Raw genomic sequence first — 25,499 nt, 5'->3', positions numbered from 1 at the left:
GAAGGAGAAGGCTCTCAATAGCTACCAGGCACAAGGGCTCTGCTCTGCCACCACCTTCAAAGGCAGCAACGCGTCTGAATACCAATTGCTGGAAACCACAAGAGGGGAGAGGGCTTTTGCTTGTGGGTTTCCCACTAGGGCATTGGGTTGGCCAGTGTGAGAACAGGATGCGGGGCTAGATGGGCTATTAGCATGATCCAGCAGCTGCCTCTTCTGATGTTCTTACCAGTCTCCTAGCAAAAATTGGTATCGCACCTTGGAGCTTAGGGAGCGGGTAGCTACCGGTAAAGATAAATGGGAAGGGAACTGGCAGATTCCTGTGGTCAGACAGAGGGAGTTCGCTGCTCCTGTAGTTCTCTGCTCTTTGAATTTCCTCCTCTTTTTCCTCCTCCTCTTTTTCTTCTCCTCCCCTTTCTCCTCCTTTTCCCCTCCTCCCCTCTTCGGCCTTCTCCCGGGTCTCCCTAGCACAGATCGGCTTGCGGAAACGGGAGCTGTCCAGCACGGAGACCTCCTGAAATCCTCGCGCCTCTCCTTCCTCCCACCATGTAAGAGAAATGAGCGAGGGTTCTCCAGCCCTACCTTTGCAATGGAGGAAGATTCGTTCCAGCTAAGGCAGCTGCCGTGAGTAGCCGGGGGAGGGAGAGGGGCTAGAGCCCTGCTGGGAAGAGGGAGGGGCGGGAAGAATAAGCCCAGGACCTTCAGGAGAATCGTAAGCCCCCCACCCCCAGCTCCCTCCCTGCAGCGAGGCTTCTCTTTCCAAAGGGGGCCATTGGCCTCAAGGTCTCAGGGAAGCCAGCAATTTTCCTTGCTTGCCTACGCAAGAGCCTCGCTTTATGAATGACTGTCACACCTTTTAAATCAAAGCCAGGAGAGTATTTTTAAGATTTCAGAAGGAACCACCCAACCTAACCAATGCTCTTGCAACTAGACATCTCCCCACCGGCTTTTCCTTCTAACATGATGCCTCCTTCTGGAATGGGGAGAGGATCTTCCCTCCTCTGAAAACAGAGCTTTGTACAGGGGCCCACCAGGTCTGGAGTTGGACATTCTGAGGCTTGGAGAAGAGGTGCTTTGGATTGCCGCACAGGGTGTGTGGGTGTGTGGGGAGGGTGCTCACTCCTTGGATATGTGCAGACAGCAGGAACACCCACACAAATGCAGGGGTTAGGGTTTCACTGCCTTTTGCTTCTCTGTGACTGTCTGGCTCTGTTTTTGTGGGGGGAGGGAAGATTATTCTTTTTTGCAGTCCAGGCACAGCTTGTGAGAGCAAATAAGATTTCTTCCTTGGCAGTCGGTGAAGACTTCTTTTAAGTATCTTTCAAGCGGTGGCATAATTAGCTCCATTTTGTGGGCCTGCGGTTCTGTAGTGCACACAAGAGCACTACAGAAATATTTCAGGAATCAAGACCTCCCTCCCACACTTCAAGGCAAAGATCAGTAACTGTGCAATCTGAACCATGTCTACTCCAAGTCCTGTTCAATGAATTCAGTGGGGCTGAAGAGCAGATCCACACCTTACATTTAAAGCACATGCAACACACATTTAAAGCAAATGACTACCCCTCCAAATCCTCAGTTCCCCACTCGGCTACATTAGCAGAAGCCACAAAGACATGGTGTTGCTAAAAACATCCGATTGTCTGACAAAGAACAGTTAGCCAGCTTCTTGCATCATGGACTACAATGCTTATGGAGTACTTGTGGATAAAATATGAATGGATAAAGGGTGAATGCCAATAGTAGATGGAATGCACTATCATCCTCTCCAGTTTCTGGATATGTTGACCAAGGACATTCTCTTTTCCAAAGCAACACTACTAATTAGGAACACAGGCCTTCCACTGAGTCAGACCAGTGGAACACTGACTGCCAGCCACTCTCCAGGGTTTCAGGGCAGGAAATGTCAGGGATTGAACCTGGGACCTTCTGCATGCAAAACATGTGCTCTGCCATTGAGCCATGCCCCTCCCCTCATTGCACTCTGGGTAATATTGATACAGTGTTGTATTTCTTTGCAGGGGTAATTCTCAATTTTAGTTGTGTGCTGGGCAACTGTGAGAGACAGAGAGATAGAGTCTTTTATGTGGTAGCTCCACATCTTTGGACCTCCCTTCCTCCTCACAGTGCTGTGGTGGGCAGCAGCACTTCAGGCATCTTCGGAAGGACTTAAAGCCTCATTCCTTTTTATTTGCCTTCCCTGTGTAACCTTTTTGCTCAGCTTGCTGGATGGAGGCTGGAATATCACGATGACCTGGGAATTCTGAGTCTGTTTTTATTTATGTGCATCAGTTTTTATTCTTGGTTGCTTTATTATTTATTTATTTATTTATTTATTTATTAAGACTTGTAGTTTTCCATTGTTGTAAGCAGCTTTGTTTTTTTTAACCTTTATAATAATTTTTATTGGTTTTACAATTTAATTTTACATTCACACATAAAATAGAATCAAAAAGTGGAGTTCGCTAATAACCATTTCCACTGCATATCATAGTCTCCTCTATTTATCCTTAAAACTCTATTTATATCCCTGGTTCTTTTTACATTGCAAGTGTTATTTCAGTCCTGCTAATGTTTTTAGCTGTTTACAGTGTTCTCTCAAGTAAAATTAAAAAATATAATCATCCTGGTTCCTGATTTTTCCAGTCATTTTAGCCATCTCAGCATAGTCCATCAATTTTGTTGTCCACTCTTCTCTTTGTAGGTGTTTTGTCCCCCTTCCATCTTTGGGCTAAGAGCATCTGGGCTGTCGTCATCGCATACATGAGCAGTCTTTTGAAGTCCTTTGTATCTCTGCACCTAAAATTCCTAATAAAAAGGCGTCTGGTTTTTTTTTAACAAAGGTTATTTACAAACTCATTGTATATCATTTCCCAATATGCTTTGATCGCCTTACAGGTCCACCACATATGATAAAAGGTGCTCTCTTTTTCTTTACATTCCCAGCACATATTTGAACTAGTCTTATACTAGGACCACAGGGTCCTCACCCTTGAGGGAAAGCACTTACGTGATGCGCACCTGTTTCTTCTGTACATCCATGCCATGCATTTATTATGGTTCCCACACCACTAGGGTTGTCAAGTTCCATCGCACAGGGGAAAGTTCACGGTCAGATGAAGATGCCATTTCAGGAGAGCATGAAGTCCAAATTGAGGGTGTCCAGACGCAGTTAGAGGCCGTGGAACTGGAAGATGGAGGGATGGTGCCAAAGGAGTTTGCAAACCCAACTGATGGTGAGTTGTGTGGACATCTGCTCCCACCCCTGAGGAAGGAGCAAAATGTTAATATGCATTGTGACAAAAATTAAATACCCCAAAACATTTCATAGCCTTTCATAACTTCGCTTTAACACTGTAAACATTTTTTGTCTCTTTCAAATGGATTGTGGTTTCTTGCCCAAGGACTCCCCTTTTGTCTTTTAGTGGGTATTGCTTTTTTTTTTAAGCTATAATTACATTGTACTATTATATTGTTTTGTTGTTCTAGATACGTTTATGGTGGAAGATGCGGTGGAAGCCATCGGATTTGGCAGGTTCCAGTGGAAACTCTCCATCCTGACAGGCTTAGCATGGGCAAGTAGAGGTTGCTAGAAATAGCAAAGCCAAGGGAAGCCAAGGACAGGGAATGGTTGGCCCACAAACTGCAACGATTGATTTTCCTCAGCTTCCCTGGCCTGGACGATGGGAGGCATTGAGCCAGAAGAGACTGGCTTTGTGATATATGGCTTGATTTTAGGCAACTGTTGAGGCACACGGTTGCTCAAAGCCACCATTACATGCAGTTGCCTGGTTCATTTAAGACCATACAGAACCTTTATTCTCAATAATGATGGAACTTACAAGTGGATAATACTTTTATTTCTACATGTTTTTATTATTTGCAAAGGGGATCTTTTTATGAGTTAACACCTTATTATCGCTTTGGGCTGGGCTGTGTCTTTTGTACTGTTATCCCTCCAGGCTGTGAGGCTTTATGATGTCCATGGTTGATTCTTTATTTGCTTTCCTTGTGCTACGTTTGCACTTTGTTGTGGCTGCTAACAAATCAATTATATATATACTAGTGTGTTCAGCCCGTTAAATAAACGGGCGCTAGAACATATGTGAGCGCTGCGCGGAGCAACGGATCGAGGAGCCGGTCTGCAGAGTCAGCACCCAGCAACGCTGTGCTGGATTGAGGAGGCGATGCTCCGTGCGGCATTGCTGGGCGCTGACTCTGCAGACCGGCTCCTTGATCCGGTGCTCCGCGCAGCGCTGATCAGCGCCGACCTGGCAGGCCGCCAGATCAAGGAAGCGGCCTGCCGGGTTGGCACCCAGCAGCGCTGCAGGGAGCACCGGGGGACTTGCGGCGGGGAAGGCAGGCAGGCAGGCAGGCGCTTGTTCTCTTGCCTGCCTGCATTCCCCACCGCCTGTCACATGAAGATCGGCGGGCGATGCTTGCCGGGGCTTGTCAACCCCGGCAAACAGCGCCCGCCAATCTTCGGCTCTGTACCCCGATGCGCTACGGCTCAGGGAAGCAGGCAGGAAGACGGCAACAGCCCGCAGCTTCCCGGGCTGTTGCTGTCTCCCTGCCTGCTTCCCCAAGCCAAAGCGCGCGGGGGACGGAGCCGAATTGCGGCGCGGTGGGGGGCCTTTTCGCTGTTTGCCTCCCCCTTAGCTCGGGGAAGGCAAACGGCGAAAAGCCCCCGCCGCGCCACACTTCAGCTCGGGGACTGGCTTGGCGGCGGTGGGAAAAGGGGGAGGAATTCCTCCCCTTCTTCCCACCACCGCCAAGCCAAAGCCAGCTTCCCTAGGCACCCGCTGCCGCTTCGGCTTCCTTGGGGAAGGCAAGCAGGCGGGCTGTCTGCCTGCTTGCGTTCGCCGAGGAAGCGCCATGCGGCGATTGGTGGAGCGACGGTTGGCAGTTGTCTCTCCGTCCAATCCCTGTGTCCCTGGGGCACATGCGCAGTAACCCAGGGACACATGGGAAAACTGGACGCAGAGACACAGGGACTACAAGAAAGAAGATTCCACCTAAACATTAGGAAGAACTTCCTGACAGTAAGAGCTGTTTGGCAGTGGAATTTGCTGCCAAGGAGTGTGGTGGAGTCTCCTTCTTTGGAGGTCTTTAAGCAGAGGCTTGACAGCCATATGTCAAGAATGCTTTGATGGTGTTTCCTGCTTGGCAGGGGGGTTGGACTGGATGGCCCTTGTGGTCTCTTCCAACTCTATGATTCTATGACTTTATTATATAGGATATACATATGAAGGCGAAGAGAAATCTGGTGAATGGTCAGGGCAGCTGGCACTCTAACTGATGCCTTCTTCCTTCTCACCTTCCTTCTAGATGGCTGATGCCATGGAAATGATGATTCTGAGCATCCTTGCACCTCAGCTTCACTGTGAGTGGCGATTACCCACCTGGCAGGTTGCATTGCTAACCTCGGTAGGAAAATACCAGACAGCTCCTTTATTCTGTAAGGTTTTCCACTCGTTAACTGTGGGTTGTCCAAAGAGTCAAAAACCTCTTTCTGTCCAGCAAGCTCACCAGTTTGCGGAACACCCAAGAGTGTTGAAGGAATCTCTTTCTCCCACAAAGACACCTGTGTGTTACAGTCCCTCGCACTGTGGCTTGCTTCACATTCACCGGATTTCAGCTCTAAACTCTAGCCTTGCTTATTGGTGGGGGTTATTATTCCTTTGGGCAACCTTTTCACTACCCATTGAATTGCAGGAATATGGGGCTTGGTTAAAGGTGTCCGTTGAGGCTACACACTGTTTTTGCTGTGAGGCAAACTCCCTTAGCTTTAATTTCTCTGGAGATAAATCTACAATAAGTTGGACATGATTGGTAGATTTATTGTCCACCATATTCCAGTGTAGGGTTGTGCTGATGTTTCCTGAAGACACAAGTCACATCCACACCATATATTTAAACCACATTTAAAGCACACTGCTTCCCACAAAGCATCATGGGAATTGTAGTTTGTCACCCTGGCTCTTTGACCATTGAGATATCTATATATTTTAGGACCTACTCTAGTTGTGATTGTAATTTGTTTTAATGCTGTATTTTATGTTTCTGTAATCTGCCCTGAGACCTTCCAGTGAAGGGTGGATAATGCATTTCACAATAATAGTAACAGTAATAATGGTGCTGGGAATGGCAGCTTTGTGAGGGGTAAAGTACAGTCCCCAGGATTCTTTGGAGAAAGCCATGTGTCTTAAAAAGTGTTTTAAATATATGGTGTGGACATGACCACAATGGAGCCATTTTTTAAAAAAATCTTTAACTCACTTTTCATAGCAAATTCCATTACTGGGTGTGTTACAAATTAAAACAAAACTAGATACCTTGCCATTCAGATATGAAAAACAAGGCAGATGGTTACAACCAGCCAACTAAAAGAAACCTCAAACATGACCCAAACCATCCACCCAAAGGCTGGCAAATAACTGGGCCTTCAGCTGGTGTCAAAAGGTTTTCAGGGCAGGCACCAGCTGTAATCTCAACGCACAGGGGCTTCCAAAGTTGAAAGCCTCTCCCTCCTCCTGGCCTCAGCTAAAGAAGACTTGGCTGAGAGAGCCTTCATAAACAGGCCGGTCTGTGCAGGAGAAGCCTTGCTGTGCTTTGTAAGTCCACAAACTCATAGGGTTGTAGAGTTGGATCGTCAAGTCCAAGGCAGGAAACACAGCCAAAGAATCCCCAACAGGTGGCCATTCAACCTCGGTTTAAGTGCCTTGAAGCAGGTTCCACAGCCGGTCCCATGCTTTCAGGGTTGGTGGTTCATTTCCCCCCAAAAAGGCCACCCAGGAGAGGTGCAACTTCTGAACCAGCTCCGTGGGCACAGAGTGCATTGCTGTAGTCCAGGAGTGTGTGGATCACTCTGGGAAGGCTCTCTCTGTCCTGGAATGGCCACAGCTGGCAAACCAGGTGTGACTGGGAAAAAACTGAATCCACCATGCAGTTAGCAGATGATTACAGTGGAACCTCGGTTTATGAACACCTCGGTTTATGAATTTTCGGTTTATGAACGCTGCGGACCCATCTGGAACGGATTAATTCATTTTCCATTACTTTCAATGGGAAAGTTCGCTTCAGTTTATGAACGCTTCAGTTTATGAACAGACTTCTGGAACCAATTACACCCATGCTTCAGTTTATGAACGCTTCAGTTTAAGTACTCTGCGGACCCATCTGGAACGGATTAATCCACTTTCCATTACTTTCAATGGGAAAGTTCGCTTCAGTTTATGAACGCTTCAGTTTAAGTACCCCTGGAACAGATTAATCCACTTTCCATTACTTTCAATGGGAAAGTTCGCTTCAGTTTATGAACGCTTCAGTTTATGAACAGACTTCCAGAACCAATTGTGTTCATAAACCGAGGTACCACTGTATAAGAAAAATCTGTACACAACCCTCCCCAATCTAGCTTCAATGTTAGCAGGCCAAAGCATCTGAGTTCAGATTTCCCACACCCTTCTCCCCTAAAAATGGAAAGATTGATATTAGGAATTTAGGGTGGATATATCTGTCTCTCACTCCTCACAATATTGCTGTTTTACTGCCAGCCTCTAAGATGCTATCTGTCAGCCATCATAACAGATCTCCCATACGCTGTGGGATCATCCAAAAATAGGACATTATGTCAAGTTGTGGCTCAAAATCCAGATGTTTGTGTGCCAAATTCTAGTTCTGAGATCTTGCCAAACTTGGGCTAAGAATGTTTTCTTCTTCTTCTTCGCTTTCTTTTCTAGATGGTTCTCTCAGAACGATCCCAGCTCAGTCTGTGAATAACGAATATCCTTTCTTTCACTTGATGCAGGTGGTGTTCATGGGAATGATGTTCAGTTCCACACTCTGGGGAAACATTTCAGACCAGTATGGCAGAAAAACAGTGAGTCTCTGGCCTTCCCTTGAAGTATTTGCCAGGTAGAAGTACTGTAGATGCTGCCACCAAACTGACTGTCAGTGGGGCTTCAAACCGGGTGGTGTACCTGTCGACCTCTACTTGGGACTAATCTTTCCAAGTGTGACTCACTTTAAATGCAGTTCACTCCTCCCTTCCACATTACCTTTCTGCTTTTCTTTTGAGTTACAGCAGGGAAGGGGAACCTGGGGCTACCAGATGATGAGCATGGGACTACAACTCCCATGATTCCTCACCTTACTGGCAGGGGTTGCTGGGAATTGGTGTCCAACAACATCTGGAGGGCCACAGATTCATTTCCCTCGGTGTAAGATATAGTGGATATTTATTAATTTATTTATAAATATAACCATATATGACTAATTTTTCTTTAAAAAAATCAGAGCAGTTTAGAACAGTTGTAAATAAAACCAAACAATAAAAACCATAAAAAATTTTTAAAGAAAACTATTGTGGCAAGATGTATTCTTAATTACTGGCATAGGCCTGGAGGAATATATTTCTCCCCCCAGCATGTTGTAACGGAAGGTGCCTGATGAATTTCTAGTGGCAGGGTGTTCCACAGGGCTGGGCCAATGACACTAAATGCTCAATTTCTCATTGTTGTCAAATGAGTCTCACCAACTTGGGGAACAACCAGCAATGCTCCAAAGTTGTTCAGGGTTTTATAGAGAAACACAAGGGACTGAACCTGGTTTGGTAATAGATGGGCAGCCAGTGCAGACACTTCAAGAACAGGGTCACATGTTATGTGCCATCTGATAGGCATATTCTGCACCAGTTGGAGCTTCCGAAATGGCCCAAGGGCAGCCCCAGGTACAGCGTGTTGCATTAATCCAGTCTTGAGATTGACAACACAGACTTTGTGGAAACAAAATAAAAAAATTCCTTCCAATAGCACCTTAGAGACCAACTAAGTCTCTAAGGTGCTACTGGAAGGATTTTTTTATTATTTTTTTTCGAATACGGCAGACCAACACGGCTACCTACCTGTAAACAGACTTTGTGGTTGGCCCTGTAAGAGAAGGAGAATTGCTTCTGAAGTTAGCAAGAAGTTTGTCAGAGAGTAGGGCAGTGGTTTTCTTTCAATTTTGTATTTCTTCATCCAATGCAGGGGTTAAAGATCAGTGTGCTCTGGACCTTATACTATGGTATTCTTAGCGGCTTTGCACCCGTTTACAGCTGGATCCTGGTGCTGAGGGGGCTGGTGGGCTTTGGCATCGGAGGAGTCCCTCAGTCGTAAGTCAATATTCCCATTCCTTGCCCCTCCCTTCCTGGTGGTTTTAGTGCTTTAGTTGAAGAGCTGACTATGTCCCAAACTTCTTTTGCATTTAGTAAGTGCCTTCCATCTTCCCGACCCCAAAGCATTATGACCATCTTCAAATATCTAAAGGAGCGCAGCTAAACTGCAAAGCACTTCCTTTTGGAAAGCCCAACCTTTTCAGCTGCTTACATTCAGCAGTGTGGATCCAGGTGCCTCTGGGAAGGCAAATGTGGCCCAGACAAGGGCAGAATTCAAAGATGAAAATGTTTTTTTTTTAAAAAAAATGAATAAGGCATGAGGTCCTGAACTGGGAGGATGAGGCATCCCCAAGAGTTGTGCCCCTGGAACGACTCCATGCCTGCTTTGCTCTGGTCAGGAGAAGCACTTTGCCTACCTTCCTTCGCCCCATTCATTGGACCTGTGAACATGGATCCTCTGCCCCACAGGTGGGCTGTTTCAAAGCAGGTCTTTAATCATCCACTTGAAAATAAAGCCAGCCCCCACCCCCACCTCTCAAGTTTTTTGGGGAGCCAGAACAAAAACAAACCAAAGCTTTCAGAACCATTACAGAGTGATGAATTTCCAAACCACAAATCCATGAAGAAACCACCAGTTTTGGACTCTGGACTCCACTATATCAGCTGCCAAGCACTGAATTTGCCCAAGTCTACCTACCGATCCTTAGCAAGGGAATCTTATTAATGTCATTTGATTAATTCAAACATGTTAGCTCTGCTCCTGGGATATGTTCCTTTTTCTGAGGATTTGTGTGATATTTTTTCCTTTGCATATTACATTTATTGAAGACATTTTTATATCACATTTAGAAGTCATCTGCCTCCCCAAAATAGATAATTTATATATATAATATTTTCTGTGGGTGTGGTGTGTAGGTAAGTCAGTTGTTTGGCCAGGGGAAATAAACTTGTATTAAGTTCTTCCCGTGTCAGTTTCAGGAGGAAGCCCGTCAGATTTCCAAACGCACACTCTCTCTGTGTGTTCCTTGTGACTTTGCCTCCTCTCTTTCCTTTCTCTCCAGGGTGACGCTGTATGCAGAATTCCTCCCAATGAAATCTAGAGCAAAATGTATTTTGTTAATTGAGGTAGGTGGGAAAACAAAGAGGCGCGAGACTGTTGGCAGCAAAGGGGTTCCCATTCTGCTCTGAAATGCAAGGCCATCCCAGGCGAATGTTCAGATGTGAGCTGTGGTTCATGCTCGAAGCCTTCCCACAACTGGGACTTTCCAGATGTTTTAGACTGTAGCCCCATCAGTCGCAGTAAGCTCAGTGAACTGTCAGGGATATTTTCAATATGATTTAAAAAATCTATTTATTTGTTTAAACAAGAAATACATTTAAATAGCACACAATAACAAAGTGTTATGGAGTTGCAGGGGACAAGGTTTCCTGGGTGCCCCATACTTCATGAAATTAGTAAATGTGGGGTTTGATCAATAAATTTAGCCAGCTTCCTCAGGAGATTGACTAATAACAACAATAATAATACCCCACCCATCTGGCTGGGTTTCCCCAGCCACTCCAACAGAATATTAAAAACACAATAAAACACCAAACATTAAAAACTTCCCTAAACAGAGCTGCCTTCAATGTCAAGATGTTTATTTCCTTGACATCTGATGGGAGGATTTTCCACAGGGTGGGTGCCACTACCAAGAAGGCCCTCTTCCTGGTTCCCTGTAGCCTCACTTCTCGCAGGGAGGGAACTGCCAGAAGGCCCTTGGGGCTGGACCTCAGTGTCTGGGCAGAACAATGGGGGAGGAGACGCTCCTTCAGGTATACTGGGCTGAGGCCATTTAGAGTTTTAAAGGTCAGCACCAACACATTGAATTGTGCTCGGAAACGTACTGGGAGCCAATGTAGGTCTTTCAAGACTAGTGTTATGTGGTCTCGGCGGCCGCTCCCAGTCACCAGTCTAGCTGCTGCATTCTGGATTAATTGTAGTTTCCAGGTTACCTTCAAAGGTAGCCCCATGTGGAGCGCATTGCAGTAATCCAAGCGAGATATAATAGAGCATGCACCACTCTGGCGAGACAGTCTGCAGGCAGGTAGGGTCTCCGCCTGCGTACCAGATGGAGCTGATAAACAACTGCCCTGGACACAGAATGGACCTGCGCCTCCATGGACAGCTGTGAGTCCAAAATGACTGTGAGTCCAAAAGGGGCACAGTTACCCCATTCAGGGCCAGGGAGTCCTCCACACCCGCCCACCCCTTCTCCCCTCCAAAAACAGTACATCTTGTCAGCATTCAACCTCAATCTGTTATCTGCCATCCATCCTTCAACCGAATCCAGACGCTCACACAGGACATTCACTACCTTCACTGGTTCTGATTTAAAAGAACCAAAGTCCAAAAGAACCGGGTCCAAATATATTTTTAAGAAGTGGTTTAATGACTGCCTCTTTCAGCGGGTCTGGGAAGGCTCCCTCACAGTGGGAAGCATTCACCATCTCACAGAGCCCATCACCCAGACCTTTCCCATTTGCTTTTATGAACCAGGATGGGCAAGGATCAAAAAGACAGATGGTTGGTTTCATTCATCCAAGCAGCCTGTCCACATCCTTGGAGGTAACAGATTGGAATTGATCCCATGCAACTTGACTAGACAAGCACTCTCTCGCCCTGGGCCTGCTCCCATGGTGGAGTCTACCTCATTCTGAATCTGAGCAACTTTATCTGCAAAAAACTTTGCAAAATCATTGCAGGAGATCTTGGGGTCCTTACCGGTTCCCGATGGCGAAGGTGGTTCCGTTAGATTGCAAACCACTTGAAAGAGTCTCCTGCTGCTGTTTTCTGCAGATGCAATAGAGGCGGTGAAGAAGGTTCTTTTTGCCGATAGCGATGCCACTTGGTAGGCTCAACGTTGAGCTGTAACCTGTGTCTGGTCAGATTCAGAATGAGTTTTCTGCCATCTGTGCTCTAGCCGTCTCAGCAATTGTTTCATCGCCCTCAGCTCCGGGGAAAACCATGGGGCTGTCCAGGCTCCATGCAATTGGAGAGGGCGCTTCAGAGCCAAACAGTCAATAGCCCTGGTTAACTCCACATTCCAGTAGGCCACCAGGGAATCAGCTGAAAGGCCATCAACATGGGATAAAACATCCCCTACCACTCTCTGGAAACCATTTGGCTCCATTAAGTGAGAGGTACTAAAAGAGGTGCCATCAAAGAAGAAAATGGGATGGTGAATCCTCACCCTGACAATGCAGTCTTAGATAAGTGGGCGGGGGGGGGGGTCCCCTCCCAGCTGTGTGTTAGTGTCAATATCATTGTTGGGAGGGGGAGGTGCCAGGGTTACAGGGGCATGATGCCACTACAGTGAGAAAAATGCCCTTTTTGCATGAGGCTTGGGTTGTGTTTTAGCAAAGGTTTTTTGTGGGGAGAAGGGTGAAGCTAACAGACAGACAATGTGTGTGGAGGAAACAGAGGTGGTGTTTTGGCTACCTTTGAATCCAGTGCTGTGCCACTGTAGGGAGCAATGTGATGCTCTGAACTCCCTCTCCAGACGCAGCTGTAAATATGTGTAAATAAGCCATATTTCATAAAGACACCACAGCCTCTGCTGTGCCTCATTTTTCCCAAAGGAAATGCAAACCTCCGTCAAGTGCAATGGAATCTCTCACCACTCGGTAGAGATTGGGGTGGGTGGTAAGAAGAGAAAAACTGCAAAATTGAATGAAAGCTAAAATTAAACATACCTGCAAATGTGGGTTATTTCATTCACATTCCCTGTAAAAAATAAAAATTAATATTATTGGTCTTGGGGTAGTAACATTTTTTTAAAAAGGTTATGCTTTATTTATAAATATCAAGATATTGTCTTTGAGGTCTTATGACAGTATCACTTAAAGCTGAAAGCTTACTAAGTATTCCAAATGCCTCTTCAGGCATCGTAGAGCATGTTGCAGCAAGGGTCAAGAACAGAGATTTATTGTTATTCACCTGTTGCAATGGGGCTGACATCTCCAAACCCGCTTCCGTCCTTCCACCCGGGCAGGTCTTCTGGGCCATTGGGACAGTCTTTGAGGTTCTCCTGGCGTTGTTCGTGATGCCCACCCTGGGTTGGCGCTGGCTGCTCATCATTTCGGCGGCCCCCCTTCTGCTCTTTGCCATCTTGTGTTTCGTAGGTATTCCTACTGGATTCCCAAAGTCTTGGAGAGGGAGGGGGACACAGCTTCAGATTAGTCCTATCTGTTAGGTTGGTCTCCTTCCTTTGGACACCAATTTGTAAGAAATCAATATTTTAGTGTTGCAAAACACACACTTGGGAACTCCCTGCCTATTGACATCAGGCAGACACTTTCACTGTACTCTTTTTGCCACCTGCTAAAAACATTGGGGGGGGGGCAAGACTATCGAGATATATACACTATTGACAAGTGTTTTAATCAGGCTTTCAGCTTATTGTTTATTTTTTTAATGTTTTAGATAGTTGTTGTTTTTAACTGATAATTTCATGTTTTGTTCTTTTTTGTAAACCACTTTGAGGTGTATTTTTTTGCAATCAATCAGTATATAAATTTTATGAAATGAATAAAATAAATTTATCATACCTTTACAGTGGTTACCAGAAAGTGCACGATACGATGTGTTATCTGGGAATCAGGAGAAAGCCTTTGCCACTTTGAAGCGGATAGCGACTGAGAACGGAGCTCCGATGCCTCTGGGGAAACTGATCATCTCCAGGCAGGTGAGGGCAGGCAGACAAGCACTCAGGACTCCTGGGGGTTGGACTAGATGACCCTTGGGGTGCCTTCCAACTCTACCATTCTAGGATTCTATGAAACAACCATCCCAACATCCAATGAGCTTCAACAAAAGTGTGCACGGATCACTTGTCTCAGACCTGGGATTATTTATTTTCTTCATTTGTCTGCAAGATTTATATCTCACTTCAATTAAAATGTCTGAGTTGTCTTACAATAAATAATATGTACAACATCAGTAAAAAATATTAAAATAACCTATGAAAACTAGCTAAAATAAAAGTGTATTTGCTGTAAGCAGGAGAGGGGAGGCAGGTAGAGCTCCCTGAGGTGGGGTCCCCCCCCATATTATGGGTGCCACTGCTGAAGGGCCCCTCTCAGGTACTCAACTGGGCCATATCCACACCATGCACGTAAAGGGCTATGATACCAAAGAGTTACGGCTCCCTGCAAAGAATTATGGGAACTGTAGTTTGTTACAGGTGCTGAGAGTTATAGAAGACCCCCCCTTCCCCTCCCAGAGCCACAATTGCCAGAGTTCCCTGAGAAGAGGGACTGGTTGTTAAACCAGTCTGGGAATTGCAGCTCTGAGAGGGGAATAAAGGATTCCTTGGGTGAAGCAACATTGGTTTCAAGTGGTATCAGAGTGTTTTAAATGTATGGTGTGAATGTGGCGCTGCTACATTTCTGATATTGGGGAAGTTGCTGCAGTGCTGCAGGGACTCATCAGATGAATGAGGAATGCCAGGCAAACTAAGTAATCCATGGTGCCCCCCCCCTTGGCCGATGTTTTCAGACAGCACCAAGCTTTCCTATATCTACTATTTCCTATATCCACTTTTCACCAAAACCGCTTGACCGATTGCATTCAAATTTAGACGCAATGCCGCATGTGAATATGAGAGTGACCCCGTACCATTTTCAAAGACAGATGTCACACAAAACCCCAAAAACCCCGTGTTTCAAAGCACACCACTCAGACGAAAATGCATGCTGGGAAAAGAACCAAGTTGCAAACCAGCGCCCTCTAGCGGCAGCTACTCTGGTACTGCACCTATAAAACCTTCCCTCTCAACAGCACCTCAGCTCCTGTTTACATACTAGGCCGAAGCCTTTACAGACTAGGCCGAATGGAGGTACTGACTCGCCTGGGTGGGGGTTGGGGGGAGGGGACGGGATAGGTCAGGACACGGTGGGACCAATCACAGGGATGAGCCAGGGGTGGGGGGAGGGGGAATGATATGTCATGGATTGCCACAGGGTGGGGGGAATCACACGGATGAGCCACAGCAACGCGTGGCCAGGCCAGCTAGTCTATGTACTGTATATGTTTCTTTCCAAACAGGAAGACAGAGGGAAGATGAGGGACCTCTTCACCCCTCAGTTTAGATGGACAACGATCCTGCTTTGGTTTATATGGTAAGAGGAAGATGGAGTCGATTCAGGGTCAGCCTGCCTCTCTGAGATTTATTTATTTTATTTATTAGACTTATTGTATATAACCCCCTTTCAACATGAGATCTGGTGACCTGGCACATCAGTCAGGTGGCCCCGTGGCTTGGTTTGTGCCCTTGGGGCACAGATCTGGCAGCTTTATAGAGTCAGGTGGGATCTCAATTGGCTTCTCAAGCCCCACGATCCCCGCTGGATCTGACAAATGCAGTACCACCACCTGGCCACCTGCCGTGGGGGCACTACAATACAATTAGTGCCCCCCCCACTTATTCTGCTGATTAAAACTTGTGCAGTTAAATTCATATTTCTTTAACTGAGCAACAGTTTTTGCAAGTGCTTCTATTAAAATCAATCAATCAATCAATCAATATACTTTATTCGACCGATAGTCAGAAAGGCTTCTATTAAAATAGATCAGGGCCCCTTTCTATTTTTGGTCAAAAACATTAAAATGCAGCCCGAGGAAAAGGGAATTTAGCACATGCTGTTTGCTAGATGCTGACCTGCAGGTTCCTTCTTCAACATGGTCAATGTGTTAAACAAGAGGCAAAGGGAATGGGACAGATTCACAGATCAATGGCTTTGAGCCACAATGGCTATGCTCTGCCTCCAAAGCCTCTGGAGGCAGCTTTGCTTCTGCATAGCAGCTTCTGGAAGCCACAGGAGGGCGGAGGGCTCTTGTGCTCCTGTTCTGCTCCCTGCTTTCCCACAGGAAACTGGTTGACCACTGCAAGAACAGGATGCTGGACTAAATGGGCCATTGGCCTGATCCAGCAGGCTCTGCTTATGTTCTTATGTTCAGAGGACTATTGAATGAATTTATGACATTGGATTTGTACTGTGGCAAGCTAACTGCGAATTACGATGGGGACCAAGGTTGCCCCTGGCTACCCCAGCTGACTGTGAGCTCGAATCTAGCTGCATTGTGCACACACATGCACAACCCCATTTGCCCCGTTGGATCCTGAGCCTGCAGCCCTTCCCCACCCCAGATTCAGGGCCATGTCATGTTCCTTTTCAATGCACCTGCCTGCCTGCCTGCCTGCCTGCAACATTCTCTCTGCTTCTCTTCACTCCAGGTTCTCCAATGCCTTTTCTTATTACGGCTTAGTTTTACTAACCACGGAGCTCTTTCAAGCAGGAGACCTCTGCAGCTGTGAGTACAACAGGCAGGGAGTTCCAGAGGGTGGCTGCTGTCAGACTAAAAGACCAGTTTCTTGCAAACGCTGTCACAGTGCCAGCTCCTTTGATCCAAGTGGTCAAGTGGCCATACATAGGGAGAGGGGATCCCACAGGTGACACTCACAACTCGGTGGTTCACCTCGCAACTTAAAACTGCAGCAGGGGCACGCCAGGCCCAAAGGTGCAAGGATGCATGCAGGCCGGGGGGGGGGGGAAGGCTGGAACGATTTCTTAAAATATCACATATTCATCCTCCTCCTCCTCCTCTTGCTTCATCTAAGTATCCACCAAGAGAAAAGCAGTGAAGGCCAAGTGCAACCTGGCATGTGAATACCTGACTGAAAAGGACTACATCGACCTGCTGTGGACCACTCTCTCCGAGTTCCCAGGTAGACTGCTGGGAAATAAAAGGCTCTGATTAGCCAAATGGGAAAACTTGCACATTTGTGCAGAATCTAATTAAAACTATGTAGCTTAATTAATTCAACAAAACTGATGAATTTGATCCAGTGACACCAGCTATTCCAAGCCATTTATGCCTCCAGCACCCCTGCCTCCTCCTGCTCCCCTAGGAAATCCCACCCTCACCCCCAGGGGGTGGGCAGTATCACCCACTTAGGGAACTGCTGGTGTCGACCACGCTGAGCAAGTTGGACTAATGATCTGACTCAATATAAGACAAATTCCTTTGTTTCTGTATTTGTATCTCATTCTTATGGTTAAAGTCTCAGCAATTCTTTTTCTCTCTCTGTTGCTGTAAACCGCCTTGAACATGTGCAGGAGAAACACCAATTTTTTAAAGAAAGAAACAAGCAAGCAAGTGACCCACTAGATTTCATGCCTGTGCAGCAGTCCTATTGATGTTCAGAGCACACACACACACACACACACACACACACAAACTCCAACCTCAGAATTGCTTCCATGACCCATCTGAATTGGGCCCTGCACAGCAGCCAGAGAAGCAGGGAAGGCTTTGAAAATAAGTTCAGAAAAGTTGCTAGCCAGAACAAACAAATCCACAAGCCCATTACCCCAGAAGAGCTTGTGTTAGTCATTAGTGACTAACTAACATTAGTCAATAGTGAACATAAAAAAGCAACAGCTTCCATAACTGCTGCTCTGCCTGCTTGGCATGAAGGCTGTGGCCATGCGCCATGGACGAGCAGAGAGCTACTCACAAGCTTGCTTCAATCAGTAACATCCTTCTCCTCCTCCAGGTGTTCTAGTGACCTTATGGGTTATTGATCGGATTGGGCGTAAGAAGACAATGGCCCTCTGCTTCTTTGTCTTTGCGTTTTGCAGCCTCCTACTCTTTCTCTGCGTTGGAAGGTGAGCAAAGTGATCCAGACCAGCGGGTGGGGGGAACCCACCCAACCCTGCAAATGCCCCGGCCCCAAAAAGGAAGGCACTGCAAAGCACTTCTGTGGTGGGACATGCTCGAAGTTGTGCTACAAATGCTTTTACCTAACTGTGTGGAGGTTCTCCATACTGGTGTGAGGAGCAGGCAGTCTGCACATTGGCAAATTCTAAACTTTCAGGCAAACCTGGAGCAAAATATTTCAGAGGTATCCACATGGGGGATACACAAAGAGTAATATTTGTGGTAAAGGGAAGGTTGCAGACCAGTACAAAGAATTTAAATGGTAGCTTTAGTGATGCTTCTGTCCTCCACTTCTCAGGCCCCCTTAGGCCTGATCCAGCAGGAGGCTGTTATTGTTACACACCACTCCCATCTGCACAAGTGGTGCAAGATCTCAGGGGCTGGAGGCCTGCTTTTCAGGGACTGGGTTCCCTTTGGGGACAATGAGGCACAGCAGAGACTGCAGGGTCTTCATGGTATAGGGTTTTATTTACACTGATATACAACCTGCACCTAAATGCAATGGTGTAGCTGGGGGGTGGGGACTGGAATTATGGGAAAGGGAATTTAGGGGAATCTGACCCCCCAACAAAGCCATAAATTCATGTTCTTATGATACAGCAGTGCAATGAGTGCACCCGGTCAAAATGTACCAGCATCTTCTCAAAACAAAAACTCTGTCCTTCTGTCCTTACAGGAAAGTTCTCACTGTGTTATTGTTCATTGCAAGGGCTTTTATTTCGGGAGGATTTCAAGCTGCCTATGTTTACACCCCTGAGGTAAGAAAGTAAGAAGCCAACTATTCTGCGAGGGGGGGGGGCTGCCCAGGACCAGGATTTGGGGCAGGCCTGAGCAAAGGAGCATCAGCAGCAAGGAGGTCTTGGGGGGGGGGGCAAGGAGCATAGTGGTTGGCACGGAACAGCAAGGCAGAGACTGTGAAACCAAGCCCACGCAGGGTTTCTGGGATCTCTCCGTTTCCATGGAGCACATGGGAAAGAGAGGCTTGTGCTGCTGCCTCCAGAGGGCTTGCTGTGTTCATTGTGCTGTCTCTTTCACAACAATCCCTTGCAGTTCTGTGTAATTTTAGGGTTGGGGAGGCAGAATGCACTACAGATTCTGACAATAAGAGCTGTTGGAAACCTCAGGAGGTGGTGGACTCTCCTTCCGTGGAGGTTTTGAAGGAGAGGTTGGGAGACCATCTGTCAGGGATTCTTGAGCTGTGATTCCTGCATTGCAGGGGGTTGGACTATATGACCCTGGGGTCCCTTCCAGCTCTACAATTCTATGATCCTATGATTCATGAGATCCAATAAGTATGGTACCTCCTCAGTTGGCAGCGACCGCCACCTTTCTTGCTTGCCCAGTGGAACATGGGATGTGTGTGTGTCTGGTGTTCCCAGGATCTCTTGTTGTGTTTTTATTAGCATGTGGGACCTGCACATTCTTCTCAGCTATTAGCACCAGCCATGAACCTCTGCTTTGGACCTGGAGGAATCCCTGCCCCCAAATCTCAAATGCTTGAGGGCAGCATGTGTTGGCCCATTGCTTGGGGGCTGCTTTCTGCATATGACCATAGAATCATAGAATCATAGAGTTGGAAGAGACCACAAGGGCCATCCAGTCCAACCCCCTGCCAAGCAGGAAACGCCATCAAAGCATTCCTGACAGATGGCTGTCAAGCCTCTGCTTAAAGACCTCCAAAGAAGGAGACTCCACCACACTCCTTGGCAGCAAATTCCACTGCCGAACAGCTCTTACTGTCAGGAAGTTCTTCCTAATGTTTAGGTGGAATTTTCTTTCTTGTAGTTTGAATCCGTTGCTCCGTGTCCGCTTCTCTGGAGCAGCAGAAAACAACCTTTCTCCCTCCTCTATATGACATCCTTTTATATATTTGAACATGGTTATCATATCACCCCTTAACCTTCTCTTCTCCAGGCTAAACATACCCAGCTCCCTAAGCCGTTCCTCATAAAGCATCCTTTCCCTCAATTGCCCCTTATCACTTTTCTGGTGACTATTCAGAGATCCAGAGAGGTGAGGCATGTAGAATCATAGATTCATAGAGTTGGAAGAGACCCCATGGGTCACCTAGTCCACCCCCTTGCAGTTCAGGAATCTCAACGCAAGATACCCCCATGTGCCAATGCGCGTATGAATTTCTCCCTAGGTTTACCCCACGGCCACTCGTGCTCTGGGTCTCGGGGCCTGTAGCGGGGTAGCCAGAGTCGGCGCACTCATCACACCATTTATTGCTCAGGTAACAGTGTGTTAAATCCATTCCTTGATCCAGGTGGGTATTTCAGAATGTCCTGGGGTTGCTAGTTAGGGTCCTGGGATGAGGATTCTGGAGGGGAGCGAGAGTTGGGTTGTTGCTACACAGAGGCATAGAGTTTGGACATTGAATTCTACATTTGCTAGGCCTGTTTTTGCATCCTGAACCTTCTTCCTAAGAACTCCAGGTCCCTGTGTGCTAAAGGGGGACCTGTGATACTATGTGCAGCTGCCCCCCCATCAAGTAAATAAATAGGAATACTTAACTAACTGACCAATTGCGTCACAGATAACTCGGTTCTGCCCCCCTTACATAAAGCCTGCCCCCCCAATTAATCCATGCTCACAGGCATTTGGGTGGCCCCTGTGAGAAGAGGATGCTGGGCCAGATGGGCCCTTGGCCCAAACCAGAAGCATCTTCTTATGCTCTTTAACATTCAGCTATCTACACCAACCCTTAATGGTGAACCCAAGCCACTAGTATTTGCAGAACTCTCTGACCCTGAGAGTTGACTCAGAGGCCCTTCTGTGTCTTCCTTTGCTGATTTCCTCCCCCCTACCTTCCAGGTGATGCTGGAGTCCTCTGTCTATTTGACGCTGATCGTCTACAGCGGCTGCTGCATCCTGGCTGCTCTCGCTTCTTGCTTGCTGCCCATCGAAACCAAAGGCCGCGGCCTGCAGGAGTCCACCCACAGGGAATGGGGGCAGGAGATGTTTGGGCGCGGAGTCCCACACTCAAACTCTGGGTCTCAGGGGTGATAACGTGACACGCTGGCCCAGCCACAAGGTTGTCCAAGGAGTTTCCACCTCTCCAGCTCTGGCACCCGAGAAGCAGAATGTCTTGTCACCGCCGTGTGTGTCCAAAAGCAAGAACGCTCCACCTGTGTCCTGGGCACCTTTTTTCGCTCGCACCCATCACTGTCCACTTGTGCAAGGAGAGGTATTAAATATGGAGAGTGAACGTGTGGGAGAGTGTTTCGGGGGAGGAATGTGATGCAGCCAGGGAGGAAGAGAAATGGGAGCCTTTGCCAAACTGTCTGCCCCTTCGTGTGGTTGATGACAAACAAGCTTAGTTTCTTGACGCCAAGTGCATCGCTCCATGCCAAGCAGGCAGATCGATGGACAGGAATTGGCTCTGCACAAATGCCCTCGATGCCAGGAAGTGGGCTCGCAGATCTGTGCCCCAGATCCCAGTGCCGCCCTCCATCAGTCTCATGCACTTGTGAATTAATCACTTGCCTTGCACTCCCATCAAAACGACCACCAGCCTTTGAGAGCCTCTTTGCCAGAGAGGTTCTGAGTCTTAAAGGGCAGCTGGGAACTTCTGCAAATGCTGCGCTGAGAGCTCTTCTACTAACAACAAAGAAACAAAGAAACCCACCCCTTTGCTTGCCCTAGAGGTGAAGTCTGCAAACAGGGCCATGGGATGTTGTGCGCAAGCAGTCCTGGTCACCTCATGGCAGTGCAGAAAGGGGCAGCTGAAGGACCAAAAGGATGTTCCTAAGAGGAACATTTAAGCATCTGAGGCTTTTTCGTTTAGAAACATGGCAACTTGAGGGGAGGACAGGAGAGAGGTCTATGAGATTATGGGTGGCCTGGATAAATTCAATAGTGAAAAGCTTTTCTCATAATATTGGAACTCAGGATCATCCAAAGAAACTGGGGGCAGCAGATTCAGCACAAAGGAAATTCATTCCTTAATTTAAAGACTTCATTGATTTATGGGTTATATGGCTTCTGGCAAATTCATGGAAGAAGCTATTTGTCCTGATAACCTCATAGAACCTCCAGTTTCAGGGGCAGTCTATGCCAAAACAATTAGCTGGGGTGAACAAGAGCAGTGGAGAGGCTGTTGGCTTCAAGGCAAGTTTGTGGGCTTCCCAGAGGAATCTGGCTGGCCCCTGTGGAACAAAGGAACGCTGGACTAGACAGATCTTTCCGTTCACCCATCAGAACAGGAAGCAGAATTTCATTTTCTTGGGGTTCATTTCCCTGTCAGTAAAGCCAGTGAGAACCTGCTATTGTGATTCCAGGTGTGTATGTGTGTGTGCATTCAGAAATGCATGCTGTGGCTCTCTCCGTTGGGTCCCAGCCCCTGTGACACTTCGCTGGGGCTGTTTCTGCTGTTGTTTGGTCAGTTGGAGTGATCCAAGGGTTGACATGGAAAGTCAAGAAGCCTGTGCATGATGGGGATGGAGTTTGGCCTCTATGCTTAATCCCTTATGTCTTGGAATTTTGAACTATGAAAAAAGTAGGAGTCCTTGCTCTCTAATAAATGGGTTCCTCGGCCCAATTCATTCATACTCCAAGATTTAGAAAAGTCCCAAAATGAACAGGGCTGGAAACACATTGAATAAAACTACCCTGTAAGGAGAAGCAGGTACAAATAAGAGCCCTGCTGAATTGGGCAAATGCCCATTCAGCCCAGCATCCTGCTTCTGTCAGTGGGCAGCCCATAACTGCTAGGAAGCAGGACATGAAGGCAACAGCTCTCCCTGCTGTTTCCCCTCCCTGCCTGATGTTGCAGAGGTAAACTGCCTCCAGACAAGGTGGTTCCATTTAGTTGTCATCCATAGCCATTGATAAGTGTATCCCATGTGAATTTGTAGGTGCTTATTTGCATGTGAAAAGGGCTGTTAAGGATTGCGAGGAACATCCACTGACATCGGGGTCCCTTCCAACTCTACAATTCTATGATCAGATGGACTTCAAGAGGTAGAATCCATGAAGATGGTCTGCATTTGTGCAACTGTGCCGTGTCTGTTTCGGGTGGGTGGTTCTAATCCTACTAATGGAGTTTTTTTTTTTAAAGTCCAAGAGGACTTGTAGGATGGAAATACATTGTGCAGCTTTCCCTTTCCCTGCTGCTGCCAACCTCAAGCCCTTGACCCACATCTGGTCCCAGAGGCCTTTTGATCTGGGGCTTCTCATTTGGGAGAGAGTTCCCCCCCCCCAACACACATTAAAAGCTTTGTAGCCTAGAGCCAGTGTGTGGCCCTTTAACTGCCTGCCTCAGGCAGGACATATGAAATCATGGTGGCTGCTGAATTCAAAATATCTGTATGACAAAACCAACCTTCTTTGAATTAGGTATGCTTGTGATTCGGTTCCTATGGAAAAGAATACATGCAACTTGCTGTGCAACTGTCACAAATTTTGTTTAACAGAGATGGCCATCGAAATGGGGGTTGTTCAGTTTGAATCTATAAGATTTCACTTGGGTAGCTGAAACCAAGATTTAATTTAGTAAAAGCTCTTGACTCTTTTGGAAATCTGTGTTGTTGTCTTTTCTGGAAAACAGATTCTCTATATAAAATCTGGCATTGATGCTTTAGGCCTACAAACTCCTGGAAACCATTAAAAAATAAAAAATCACCAATGTAAAAATATCACTTGGAACTGAACTTAATTGTGTGTTCAGAGTTCTATTGGTTGTCCAGTTTGTTGATGTGCAAAGCTATTGTGGGGGAAAAGTGATTCTTTCCATAATCTGTGATGAATGGTCTTTGTGTATTGCTCAGTGATTCCTCGATTTGGAGTGTGGGGAGAACACTTGAATGTCTCTACTGCATTATGTACAGTTTCTAAACTAGGTGTGCATTCATGTTGAAAATAAGACTTCTGCAAAACTGAGCTTGTTGTACTCAATTTTTTGTTTCTCTGTTAATGATGCAAAATTAGATGGTTTGATTCCACACTGGATATTTTAAATGAATAGTTTCTACAATAGTGAGCTTTATGGGAGCTTTTGTGGCTGCTCTGTGCCCAAAATGAGGACCAACTCTCTTCCCTAGGTTTTCAGGACACACCATTCTCAAAAAGCCTATTCATGTCACCCACACATGGATAGACTTGGACCACAAACCACCCAAGGCCTGGTGGAGTAGCCCTTCCTCTCATTTACTAGCTGTTCATCTTTCTTCCATCCCTCTCAACAATGACTGGACATTTCCTTCTCCTGCCCCATTAAGTGTGGGGTGTCCACAGACCATGGGCTTTGTGGTTAACTCCAGGTTAACTCTCAGCATCTCTAGTTAAAATGACCTGAGGGAGCAGAGTTGGCCAAGAGGTGAGGTCTAGGGGATGCCCTGTCAGGTTCCATTTTTTACTCCAAGGTTAAGCTGATAGTCCTGGCCTGATGGAGAGAGTAGCCTCATGAGATGATGGAACAACCTGGCAGCTAAGTTTAGGCACAACAAGATGCTGCTTCAGGAGGACCACATTTAGGGGCATATCCAGACATGGGCTTGTCCTGTGTCTAGAAAGCAGGGATCCAAGCAGTTTTCTGTGTGTCCCACACTTTCTAGGCACAGATCCCATTGTTTTGCCCTTGCCCTGCTGCTTCCCCCCCAGAAAACCTGCTCTTTAGTGATAAATTGGACCAAACATCAGTCCAGAGAAAGCCCAATTGACATTTGCTCCAATTCAGCAGTAAATATCAGGTTTTCTTGGGGGAAAGCGCTGGGGCAAGGGTAAGTCTGGATGAGCCCTGAGTTATTCTGCTACTGAGGCAGGCAAAGCAGGTTGTCTCAGGAGTGCATTGAAGTTTAATAGTGTGGTTACTGTGTCTTCCAGTTATCAGGGTGGCGCCTTTTCCTGCAACCATTGGCTTTGTCTTGGCCACAGGGCTTCAAGCTGCCAGAGTATCTTTGGAGAAAGCTCCTCGGGTCTTTCCTGAGCCTCTGAGGAGTCTGGGATCCAGCCATTGGATGTCCAATGGCAGAAGTGTCTCCTCAGGGTTCAAGGGATGAGTTGTGGGGCTCTGGTGCCAGCAGACCCAAATGGTAACAACTGCACGTTTATTCAAAATCTAGTTGAAACTATTTAGTTCAATTAATTCGACAAAATCCTGTAACATGATCCAGTGACACCAGCTTTTCAAAGTCTGGTATTCATTTACACTGCCAGTGCCCGGCTACTGCCCCCCCCCCGGCCTCTTAATGCCTCTCTGGTAATCCCACTGACCCCCAGGGGGTGGTACCACCCAGTTTGGGAACCACTGCCATACAACATCAAAATGGCCTTGTTTTGTAACCCTCTAAAAACCCTCTTATGGTGGGTTAAATGCTCAGACAAGGCAATGTCCTGTACCCTCTCAAAACCCTAGAGAGACCTGCTGCACATTTCCCATGTTTGGCAATGTTGAGTCTGGCTATTGCAAAGAACAGTCTTAGCAGCACATTGTGAACAAGGGTGGGATTTAAGTCACTGTCAATGGCCAGGAGAGCTACTATCATGTCTGGGGTTAAAGACAGGTTTCTTATTGCAGAAAGGGCTGTGAATATAAACCACTAATAAGCTGTTAATATTTGACACTCCCATTACATATGA

At 46.8% G+C, this 25,499-nt stretch overlaps 1 protein-coding gene across 1 annotated transcript; it reads left to right on the top strand.

The window, feature by feature from the left end:
* Positions 1–317: 317 nt before the first annotated feature.
* Positions 318–23,800, top strand: SVOP (SV2 related protein). The gene is made up of 16 exons (XM_088655735.1): positions 318–621; positions 3,073–3,233; positions 3,487–3,572; positions 5,326–5,424; positions 7,808–7,879; positions 9,027–9,151; positions 10,216–10,279; positions 13,189–13,314; positions 13,753–13,881; positions 15,243–15,316; positions 16,432–16,508; positions 16,816–16,923; positions 17,755–17,866; positions 18,595–18,676; positions 20,065–20,154; positions 20,736–23,800. The coding sequence occupies exons 1-16, from the start codon at positions 587–589 to the stop codon at positions 20,925–20,927; spliced, it is 1,632 nt and encodes a 543-aa protein (XP_088511861.1). The 5' UTR covers positions 318–586; the 3' UTR covers positions 20,928–23,800.
* The last annotated feature ends 1,699 nt before the right edge of the window (positions 23,801–25,499 follow it).

This window comes from Zootoca vivipara, chromosome 12, assembly GCF_965207765.1.
Source record: "Zootoca vivipara chromosome 12, rZooViv2.hap1.1, whole genome shotgun sequence".
In the NCBI taxonomy this organism is placed as follows: Eukaryota; Metazoa; Chordata; class Lepidosauria; order Squamata; family Lacertidae; genus Zootoca; species Zootoca vivipara.
The sequence above is the reverse complement of the archived record's forward strand: the minus strand, read 5'-3'. Positions and strand labels throughout refer to the sequence as shown.